This window comes from Strongylocentrotus purpuratus, unplaced genomic scaffold (assembly GCF_000002235.5).
Source record: "Strongylocentrotus purpuratus isolate Spur 01 unplaced genomic scaffold, Spur_5.0 spur5_scaffold_13, whole genome shotgun sequence".
NCBI classification, from domain to species: Eukaryota; Metazoa; Echinodermata; class Echinoidea; order Camarodonta; family Strongylocentrotidae; genus Strongylocentrotus; species Strongylocentrotus purpuratus.
Genome location: NW_022145598.1, coordinates 36,088,284 through 36,100,689, shown reverse-complemented (window position 1 = coordinate 36,100,689; position 12,406 = coordinate 36,088,284). Strand labels below are relative to the sequence as shown.

At 36.0% G+C, this 12,406-nt stretch overlaps 1 protein-coding gene across 1 annotated transcript in view; it reads left to right on the top strand.

Annotated features, from left to right (window-relative positions):
• LOC593243 (peroxidasin homolog) overlaps positions 1-10,514 on the top strand; it is a gene marked incomplete at its 5' end in the record, with an annotated part of 37,322 nt that extends 26,808 nt beyond the window's left edge. Inside the window, 5 exons of the mRNA XM_030983743.1 lie at positions 395-664; positions 1,387-3,022; positions 5,095-5,303; positions 5,600-5,865; positions 6,550-10,514. Of these exons, the coding sequence (XP_030839603.1) occupies positions 395-664; positions 1,387-3,022; positions 5,095-5,303; positions 5,600-5,865; positions 6,550-6,597 (2,429 nt within the window). The remainder of the gene's footprint in view (positions 1-394; positions 665-1,386; positions 3,023-5,094; positions 5,304-5,599; positions 5,866-6,549) is intronic.
• Between the last annotated feature and the right edge of the window lie 1,892 nt (positions 10,515-12,406).

Sequence of the window (12,406 nt, the reverse complement as noted above, 5' to 3'; positions counted from 1 at the left end):
TATTTCATCTTTTGAGCCCACATTGTGTATTCAGTAGAATTCATATATCCCAATGCTGCCACCATATTGAAAGACCAGGGACCTGTTTCACAAAGCCTTTATTCAATGACAAATGACAAAAACCAGTGACAAATCTCTTGATAACCAATCAGAAGCAAGGATTTCAGTAGCTTATAACAAAAACTGTCATTTGTCAATGATGACAAGTTTTTGTGAAACGCCCCCCTGATGGACGGATAAATAAGAGATCATTGTAGACAATGTTCATGTATCTTGAAAGTGCTTTATTCTGGTGTCCTTCCACCAATTGCGGCCTCATTACACACCTCAAAGGTGTTGTTCATATAGTACCACAACAAATTCTAGTTCCTTTCTTTCTCTTCATTCAATGCAGTTTCCATCGGTACATCTCGTGAGGGTGATAGCTTCGTCAACTCGGCCATAGCGGAAGCAATCCGCAACATCGACGCAGCCATCAACGAGACCAATCGCAACCTGCTGGACGGGAAGAAGCCACGTACGCCGCATGACCTTCTGACCCTGTTCAGATTCCCATCCATCGAGGCAATGAGTATCGCGAGGGCAGCGGAGGTTTTTGAGAGAACGCTGGAGCTGATTCATAATCATATTGAAGCTGGAATGCAAGTTAATCTTACAGGAATAGGTCAGTAGTATCCTCTCTGGTACTTTCACAACTCTATTCCTGGATTCTACTTATTTTTCCTTGAGTTAAATGTACATGTACATCTATTATTTTCTTTATTTATGTCTTTTGAACTTTCGGGAGCTAAACCATCCTGCTCCTGTGTTGTATTTGCTAATTGGCTAACATGTTCAATTGCAAAATTCCAGAAACATATTCTTCCATCATTAAATTATAAATGCCTCCATGGATATGTCAAGTTTGTTTCAACCTTTCATCAGCTCTCACATGTAATTTTGCAGAATGAAACAGATTTTGGACAGATATCAAATCAATGCAGGAATGTTAAACTTTAAATTTAAGAATTACCTTAGGTTCAAAATTCTTATTACAACAATTAATATGAGTGGTATATCATCTGTATTGAGCCAGGTGTACCCTAACTCATCATTTGACACAGAGTTAATGCCCTTCTGGGCCCTGTTGCACAAAATTTACCATTGATGGTAACTTTGCCATTAATGGTAACTACCATGGAAACCTTGATTTTGATTGGCTGATGAGCCATATTACCGTGGTAGTTGCCATTGATGGCAAAGTTACCATTGATGGTAATGGTGCACTGGCTCCAAACAGAAGATATGTAAACTGTAAACCTGTCTTGTCACACAAGACATCAACTGGACCATGGCATCATTAGTTCTGTAAATGTTATCTCTTGTTTTGTCTGTCTCTTTCCGCAGATTTCACATATAATGACCTGGTTTCACCTCGCTTCCTCAATCTCATCTCCAATCTCTCCCAGTGCACCGCCCACACGAAAATCACCAACTGTTCCGACGTCTGTTTCCACAAAAAATACCGTACTTACGACGGAACCTGCAACAATCTTCAGCACCCTGAATGGGGCGCATCGCTCACTCCTTTCAAACGACTCTTAAAACCGATTTATGAAAACGGGTTTAACACGCCTGTTGGCTGGAATACAACACATCAGTACAATGGTTTTACAAAGCCAAGCGCAAGGGGGGTTTCGTCAGGGGTTGTCTCTGCGGCGGAAATAACTTCACATAAGGATTACACACATATGCTCATGCAGTGGGGTCAGTTCCTGGACCATGATATGGACTTCACGGTGACGAGTTTGAGTCGTGCTCGGTTCAGCGATGGTGTAGAATGCAAGGATACGTGTGACAATCAGGTTCCTTGTTTCCCTATTCAGGTTCCAGAGGGCGACAGACGGATCCATCGTACGCAATGTATCGAGTTCACCCGATCAAGCGCGGTGTGCGGCAGCGGAAGCACTTCAGTGTTCTTCAATAGGATCATGCCTAGGGAACAAATCAATCAAATCACATCCTACATTGATGCCTCTAACGTGTACGGCAGTCATAAAGAACTAACAGATAATCTAAGAGACTTGAATAATGATTACGGTAGGCTTAAGGTAGGATTACAGATGGGCTCAGGGCGTTTCCTGCTACCGTACAATCGTGACACCCCGATTGATTGTGATCGTGATGAAGACGAGAGCCCTATTCCTTGTTTCCTTGCGGGAGATTTCCGAGCAAATGAACAATTAGGTTTGCTTTCCTTGCATACAGTCTGGATGAGGGAGCATAATCGTATCGCTCAGAAACTGCGTGAAGTCAACACCCACTGGACTGGGGAAAACGTTTTCCAGGAAACACGTAAGATCATTGGAGCAGCCATGCAGCATATAACATACACCAGTTGGCTTCCTAAAGTCCTTGGACCAAGAGGAATGGAGATGATTGGAAAGTATGAGGGTTACAACCCTAACACGGATGCAGCTATTTTCAATGCATTTGCAACAGCTGCCTTCCGCTTCGGTCACAGCCTTGTTCAGCCAATCGTGAAGCGCCTCAACTCCACCTTCCAGCCCATCTCCCATGGCAACCTCCCCCTCCATCGAGCGTTCTTCTCTCCGTACCGCATCGTCGATCAAGGTGGCATTGACCCAGTCCTGAGAGGTCTCTTTGGATCTGCGATGAAGAAACCAGATCCATCAGAGATGGTTAATACTGAGCTAACAGAACACCTATTTGAGATGGTACATGAGATCGCTCTGGATCTTGCCGCTATAAACATCCAACGAGGGCGTGACCATGCGTTGCCGGGTTACAACGACTATCGTGTACTATGCAACATGACCGCTGCCCGAACATTCAACGATATCAGCTCAGAGATAGGAAATCCAGAGGTTAGGAGGAAGTTAGAAGAACTCTACGGTCATCCAGGGAATATTGACTTGTTTGTTGGAGGACTGGCTGAGGATCATCTAGAGGGCGGTCTTCTAGGACCAACCTTTACTTGTCTGCTAGCTAAACAGTTCCATCGGCTTAGGGAAGGAGATAGGTCAGTCAAAGTTCTTTTATTTCCTTTTTAACTAGATTAAAGCTAGAAAATCCTTGTCTTTTTTGGATCGAGAGAGGTAAAGATCGATATATGGTGTAGGGTTGCATCCATAAATCATCATAGAGCCTAGTTATTACTTGATTTTGTTTTATTGCCCAAACTTTTATAACACTTGTTCTCATAAAAAAACATCCTTAAAACTAGATGGAACTTCGACTGCGCGCAGTCGAAAATGATGCCTCCGTCATAGAGCAATTTTACAAACCAAAACAGAAGAAATTTTTCAAATTCAAGTTCAATTGTAATCCATTAAGAGGTTCTCAGAATATCGTGATTACAAGCAATTTCTCATATACATATATGACCCTTTGATCTTTGACCTGATGACCCTAAAATCTACTCAGTTCATTGGCTCTGCAAGATGTCCTGAGTTAAATAGTAATCCATCTGTCAGTTCTAATGAGAATGCGTTCACAAGTTATTTTTGGATACATAATGAGCCCATGACCTTTGACCTCATGACCCATGAATCTACTCAGTTCATTGGCTCTGCAAGATACATACATGATCGAAATTTGGCAGGAATCCATCAATCTGTTCTAATGAGAATGCGATCACAAGCTATTTTTGCATACATAATGAGCCCTGTGACCTTTGACCTTTGACCTCGTGACCCCAAAATTTATTCAGTTCATCGGCTCTGCAAGATACATACATGACCAAAGTTTGGCAGGAATCCATCGATCGGTTCTTGAGATAATGCGATCACGAGCTCTTTTTGCATACCTAATGAGCCCTGTGACCTTTGACCTTGTGACCCCAAAATCTAATCAGTTCATCGGCTCTGCAAGATACATACAAGACCAAAGTTTGGCAGGAATCCATCAATCGGTTCTTCAGATAACGCGATCACGAGCTGTTTTTGCATACATAATGAGCCCTGTGACCTTTGACCTTTGACCTCGTGACCCCAAAATCTAATCAGTTCATCGGCTCTGCAAGTAACATACATGACCAAAGTTTGGCAGGAATCCATCAATCAGTTCTTCAGATAACGCGATCACGAGAACGGGACGTACGGACGTACGGACGGACGGACGGACAACCCGAAAACATAATGCCTCCGGCTACTTCGTAACGGAGGCATAAAAACTTGATGATAACCCAATGGATTGGCTTTCAACCAACCTTCCCTGATTGCAACCATGCGCACAAACCAATCAACAATGAAATAGAACCTGACAGTGTTTCAAGCAATAGAACACACGGTTTCATTCAAAGTGATTTCTAGCAAGTTTTCAATAATTTTTGTTTTTTGTTTTTTGCATTTTGCTTATCCAAATTGCCAGTCTCCTGCATGATAAAGAGTTTAGATTTAATTTAATGAGAAACATAGCATGGGTTCTCATGGGGAATTTGTCACCTTGCGGGAATTCCCCAGATAACAGATATTATCTATCATCACATTTTTAGGACCACCAGGTCTTTGTTGCCCTGCATTTTCCATTAATTGCCTTTTAAGATATAGTCATATCATCTTCGATTTGTCCTCAGCTCTTGGTGGGACATCCAACTCACTAGGCCATCATGTATTTCCACCAAGTCCAAAGTTATTATGACATCTGAACATGGAAACTGCTGGCTATATCCCTTTAAAGCCAGTTTTTCTCAAAAAGCATTTCCATTTATTGAACCTGGAGATAAGTTTTAAAGGTAAAGACCGGTAGTGGTAACATTGCAGTTCAATGGTTTTAGGTGCAGAATATACATTCAATATTATTTAAATATTGCCTGATCATGGCAATACTTCGACCTAAATTCTCAAAAAGCAGAAATATATGCCCAAATGTTCAATGTTAAAGTGCATTCACGATATCTATCCTGGCCAAATATATCAATTAGTAGGCAGTCTTCCGGCAAAAGTTGTATCATCATGTATTAGTCAAAACATACTCTTTTACATGATTGGTAATAAGAGCTTCCATTTCATTTTTTGAGAGGGGGGCGTTTCCAATACTGGTCTATTCCTTTAATCACTCCTAACTTGGTCTATCCACTTGGCTTCCATGCAGGTTCTGGTATGAGAATCCCGGAGTGTTCTCTCCAGAGCAGCTGACTCAGATCAAGCAGATCTCCCTGGCTAGAGTTCTCTGTGACAATGGAGATTCCATAGACCGGGTGAACCAAGATGTCTTCCTACTGGCAGACTACCCAACAGGATACAAGAAGTGTAGCAGTGTCCCATCCATGGATCTTAGACTGTGGGCCGAATGCTCAGAAGGTAAGCATTTGATTTGATTTGATTTGATTTGATCTACCAATATAAAAACATATAAATAACAATATACAGTATAGCATGAAGAAAATAACATTGGATGAATCGGGCTCTGTCTTATGAGGACTTGCGATTGATCCAAATCAATCGCAAGTCCTCCAATCAGACGCAAGTTTGCAGCCCCTTTCTCTTATGTATAGTTGCAATTGATATCAACTCTTTATAAGATGGGACCGTGCATGGTCTCCATACATTCAATGGATGTGACATATTTAACATTTCATATTGTTGCTTTACCACAGGTGCTGCTCTTGCAGGTACTTTCAGTCGATCACGTCGGTCAGTACCCACCTACAGTCAACCAGCCCCTAAGGCGGCTGGATCACAGAAAGCCATACCCAAGGATCCCAGCAGACGACAGAAGTTTGTTGAAGTAGAGATTGATGCTGTGGAAACAATAGAGGGCACTACACAGGAGGAACAGACCGTTTCGCTAGAGACACAGGTTACAGAGATGCGAGCTCAGATGAGAGAAATGCAAGCTTCGATTGATGAATTACAAAAACAGGTTAGTCGATAGTTTGTGAAAGTTTAAATGTAACCCAAATAAGACAGGCAAATCCTTAAAGTGCAGTCACCCAAAAATATTTTGTACTTTATGTTAGTAGTTCCATGTCATTATACTATATTCAAAATATGAACTTCAAATATTACTTCTGAAAAAGACATTTCAAAAGTTTTAAAATACTCTCAATTAACAGAAAATAGCCTAGTGAGTAGACTACTCCAGAAAACTACTCCAGAAAACTTGTACGTGCTCGCATACAATAGGGCACAGTGCGCAGTTTTTAATTATTCTTTTTTTAACGTTTGTTAATTTATGACCAAATTGACCATATAGTTATGAATATTTGCTAGCATATGCAATTTTGAATAGGTTTGTTTATCTTGACATTGTCTTTAAAAAATGGTAAGGCTCATATAAAAGTAGGCCAAGTTTTACTTGTACACCATACAGCAATCACTATTATAGTGATTGCTGTATGGCAATATAATAACACATATAGCACATATAGCACTATAATAGTGCTATATGTTTTTAAAGATAAGCTACACATTATCTATAATATTGTCAACTTGATACATACATGTATAATGTACATAACTATTTGCTGATATACAGGAGGATATATATATATGTATTTATGGTACTGGTACCTAATTTGAATCTTATTTCCCATTATATTCACAGGTTCAACTACTAGAACGTGGCAGGAGAGGAAAACGGCACAGAAATTGACCTCGCCTGAACTAGCTGTGACCTTTGACATTTGATTCCGGTCGCCCCAGTCATGGTCCGGTCGCACGCCCAGCAGTGGTTTACGGCAGGTCACTATGTTTGACAGACTCTGTGTGTACCTTCATCTACCTGTACTGCAAGTTGCTTTAAGATAACTCAAGTGATGAATTGAGTTAGGATCCTTAACGTGCCTTGTTAATGGGTCTATTTTATTTTTTACTTTGCAGTGATGGACACGGTGCTAAAGAGCGATTATGTTTCTTAGCAACCATTCTCTAGATTCCTGTGTGTTGTTGTAAATCATTCACTCTGATAGCTATGCTGACTTTTATCTTTCTCTCTAATATACCAAGACCTTTTTAACGAATAATTGAGTCTTTTAAAAAAAAATCTTAAATATTCATGAACAGTACAACTGTATGGTAATATCTCATTGAGGCATTTGACAATTGTATAAAAGCTTAAACAATTTTATCATGTAATAAATAATGTAATTTTTTATTATTAATATGATAATTATTGTATCAGAGACTTTTTACATGTTAAAGTGTACAATATGCCAATAATTTCCACTTTTTAAGAAGTTGCAAGTTCTATGATGACACTGTATATTTATCAATGTACCCTTGTTCTTTGTAATAATATTTCCATTTTTAACAAATAGCAAATTATTGTTTTTAGCTCACAATACTCAATTAGAATAAAAACTCCTTGAAAAAGTACTTTCTTTTTGCATATGTAAATGAGTTTTTTTTTAAATTTCAAAACATTTTGTAACTTTCACTTTTCTTTCCTTGTTTACCGAGTCATTCGTATTTCACTTTTGCATACACATATTTATTTTTCATCACTTAGTTATTTATCTAATTTGTATTTTAATGTTTTCAGTTCATTCTTTACTTGTAGATAGCACTTTTTATGCCATTATTAAGGACAATCACATTTCTGATACCCTGGTCTAGCACTTAAAACCTAATGGCATTAATGCTTAAACTCTTGTTCTAGCTTCATGACAATGATTCTGCTTACGTTATTAGAAATTACTGTTATTAATTAGCAGCATTCTCATGAACGTGCACAGACATTCAAATTGGCAATGCAAAACTGCACTAGGCTCATACACTGTCAGCCCTACATCTTTTTCAGGGGTAGAAAAACTATAGCTTCAGTATTTGACAGTTGATGAAGTAGGGTTTTAAGACAGACAGACAGACAGACAGACAGACCAAGTAGCAGAAAGTGTACATTTTTCAAGTATAGAGGATCAGCAATGAATAATTTGCTCGTTAGAATAACCTCAAAAAATATATTTATCTCAATAATCTTTTTGTACTTATGTGAAAAACTGGAAAGTCGAACGTAAATGGTGCTAAACATATCTTTGTGTACATTACCATTGTATTATAACTACTTACATGTAAGAAAAACTGTGTGTTTTGTTGGGTTCAATTTTGATAAGAAGATGCAATGCTATCGTTAAATAAGTGTCATTGTGCACACCCTCTTAAAAGTGCTCTTTGACTATTTAGGCCTATATTTTTTTGTATTTCTGTATAGAGATAAAATTTGTACTTGAAACATATCTCTATTTTTAACCTTCCCTTGTTTTGCAAGAATCTGCATCTTAATTAATAAATTCATGGCTATATACATGAAAACTATGTTACACACGTATGAGTACAGATGTATGTAATATTTAACATGTTATATCAGATATTTTTTCTTTCAATTGTACTGCAAATCCTCTTTTAAATTAGTAGCAGAAATTTGTAAAGAAATTTACCCCAAATCTGTTATTTTTTATCATGACTATGTGTATAACTTGTAACTTGTAAGCAAGTAATAAGTAGCATATTTGGCATGAATGATTTATTGTGTCTTAGTATTTTGAAGTGATTTTTATACCCTTTAATTCTATTTTCTAATTTAAAAAACAAACAAAGCTGCAAAGGGTTTTGATTTTTTTCTTCAAATTAAACCTGATTTGCTCTATACTTGTATTATAACAATGAACTGCCGGACAGAGAATTTTGTCACTATTTTTTTCATATTTTCTTTTAAGAATGTACTACCTTGTGAACCTAAACTATTTATGTGTATTTTCATGGATACTTATGTTTTATATATTTGGAACTATTTTACCACTACAATTCAACTAGCTGAGTTTGATTTACTAGACTATATGAGATTGGCTTTCACTCTGCCCATGAACACACAATCCTTGATGATTTTTATCATTGGTAATTATCCTTGTGTTGTGTTTTGGCACGTAAAGTTCATTACTTTTATTTTTCATCGTTTTATGTATACTTCTGCTGCATGCATACTCAGGGAAGTTTTCAAATAAACTTCAACATTTCAATTTAGTTCATTCTTCTGCAATGACGTTCATTTTTAACGTTTATCATACAATGCTTTTAAAAAGAATATACAGTATTGCTCATGCTTGTTGTGGAAATTGGGTAACGTGTATGCCAGTCAAACATTTCCCTTCATTGATCTATGTATTAAAATTAGTCGATTAAAACTTCTGTATGTTTAGATAACCTTTTCAAGATATCTTATATCTGATATTTTATACAGCCGGTGTGTGACGTTCCATTGAGACACAAATGTCAAAGGTTTCCCTTAAAGGGCACTGCAACCTTTGTAATAAGTTCATTTGTATGAAAGCAGAAAACTAAGAGAAACAGAATAGTATAAGTTTGACATAAAATGGACCAATAATGAGTCATGAATGTTTGAAATTAGAGATCACTATTGCCTTCTCCCTTGGGACACTACTCAAAATACATTATGGATAGAATATTAGTATAGGTTCTCTAAAAAAGAAAAGACACTCCTAAGTCAAACATTTTGAACAATTTAATTTAAGTCATTTTGTGTGTGGGGATAGGAACTATGTCTGGCAAATTCCCAGATACATAGTGATTACAACTTCCAAAAAAATTAAAAACTTAAATTTTTTTGTCCGATTTCTATAAACTTTAACCTGTCTGATTCTCTGAATTTTCTGCTCTCTTTTTATACAGTACCGGTAGTTTGCTTTGAAGGTTGGATTTCTCTTCAAAGAAACCTCACACATAAATTCATGTATCTCAATTAAAGAGAAGTGTTATTGTTTTGTAAAGCTCTTTTGTACGCTCTGAAGATGGTGCTAGACGCTGACATTTTGGGTCAGTTTGATGATGTTTTGATAATCATTGTGGAGAAGCAATCGATACTTTATGTATTACTCGCCGTCTTCCTTTAATATCAATCATGTGTCAATCTTTGTTTATTTAATTTCTTATTAAGCATTTAATTTTTGATTATCATGTCATGAAAACATACTAAAATATGCCACAGTTAATAGGATGGGACAGTAATCTAAGGGGGTCTATTTAATTTCTTCATTTCATTTTAAGAATTCCACCCCTGCTTATTTGAGCTGGTTCCATCGTTTTGACTCTGTTTTTTTTTGTTGTTGTCTAATAATAACTCTTTCTGTTCTTTATAGTGTTGTAACTCGATCTTTATCTGTTGATAAAGTGGGTGATGAAGTATTGGTTTATATAACATGGATTAGAATGGGTGGTATAAGTACATGTTCACTTAATATGCTGCCTTCTAAAGTGTGAGTAGGAATATCTAACAATCCTCATTAACAATCATTGAGCTACATTTGCCACTCTCCACCCAGGTGTTGTAAATGGCTACGTGGATGTCTGGATGATCTAATAAGGCATCATAACTTTTGTGCAACATGAAATATAAACATGTAATACACTCATCATTATCTCTTTTATTTCTCTACATCTGTTGCATAATTGATTTTGACATGATCATACTGTTAACTAACGACTCTTGATACCATGATATATGTTTGTATTATTTGTAGAAAGTCGTAAAATATTAAAAACACAAAGAAAACAAAATTTCTATGATTTTGAGTGGTTTATTGTTTTCAATTTCTCAGAATTTGTGAATGGCTCCATTATTCTGTTCAGAGTGGTGGGTGTGTGTGTTTGAAAAAATATATAAATATATGTGCAGAGATGCCAACCTCTTGATACAAAAAGACAGACTGAATATCCTTACAAACTAATCGAATTTTGAGAGAGAAAAAAAAAGAAGAGGGGAATTTTTAAAAAAATCAATCAGATTATCAAGAAAACTCGTCACTACCACTCAGATTATGTAAAATGTAAGAACGGGCAAGTAAAATGTGTGCTCTTTCATTAACATTTAATGAGAAAATTGTAAAGCAAAGTTTTTGTTGGGGTTGCGGGGGTTTACTTGTACACATTTTCTTATTTTGAAAGATGAAAAGTCGTATTTTCAACCGGCGATATTGAATCATTGTATTTCACTTTTGTTATCATACTGGTTGGCATCTCTGTATGTGTGTGAAGAAAAAAAAGGTTTAATAAATTATGATAATAAAATGTCTTCTTCACCCGGGGTAGCCTCATCAGGATCAATACTGTTCTCCCTGAGGGTCCTACAATCATATTATTACCCAAGCTTTAGGCATGTTGATTATCACTTGATTTAAGACACTTTTGAACAAAATGATCACTTCTAAGAATATTTATTGCATTTGGAAATCTCACATACACAGTTACATGTAAATTGCATAGATCAAGAAAAAGAAATGGCTAAAATTTTTAAACAAGGTAAACTCTGCATACCGATATGTCAAATCTACTAAAGATATTTCCACTTACCAGTATGCAAAATGTAACTTAGAAAGTGTAAATAGTTTGCATAGTTTGGTCTATAAAAAAATTGATTCTACTTCCAGAAAATTTGACTTGTGCACATTTGAATTATGATGAGTTAACTGTAGTTGAAATTAATTAACTGCTTCACATACACTACATGATGATGAATCATGATTACATGAGCACATTCTAATCATTGGAATTTTTTTACAATGAAAAGAAATGTTGTACTACAAGCACAAAAGTTTAGCTGGAATGGTTAGAGTATTTGTTCAAAGTCATCAAATGTTAATAATTCTCCCTATTAAATAATATGAATATGTTTTATTAAAAGGATATGCTATATATATTAGCAATCTATTATATTTACCAAAATGTAATGAACTAAAATAATACATAAAAAGTGACATGTATCAGATTCATATATTCCTATTTCTCAACTCTAACTTTTTTTTAAATAATTTAGATTAATGACAATGCATGAATAAATACAGTACGTTTCATTTGAATTTACTGCTAACATAATTTATGATGTTAAATTGATCTCAAAGAAAAGATTAAAAGGTACGTGTAACAACAAATCATTTATTTAGGTACACTGCATATTTTGTGAATAATTTTTGTGAATAAATAGTCTCTTAATAATTTTATCTATAGATAACATACTTTACATATTAGATTTCATATCATGTAGAATTTTCAGTTTCACGATAGAAAATATCATATGCTCCTTTTGACACAATAAAGCATGAAGGATTCTACTTATTCCCTTGTATACAAAAATAGTTATCCATCTCAAATTCCCTTTTACTGCATTTGATGAGTGAATTGACGCTATTCCTGATATGTGTGATTCATATTAGATGCAAAAATGTAAAACTTACTACATTGTATGCTTCCTCAATAGGCTACTTTCGTAATGTAACCAAATTTAATTCATGTCTTTGTGAAGTGTCTTGATGCAAATTATGTAATTCACCTGTTTCAATAGTTAGAATGCCCTTGCCCTACCTAATTACATGTTATTTATGCAATTTGCATTCTGACTACCGAAATACAATCATGTGTAACAGGTGAATGAAATAATTTGCATCAATCACTTC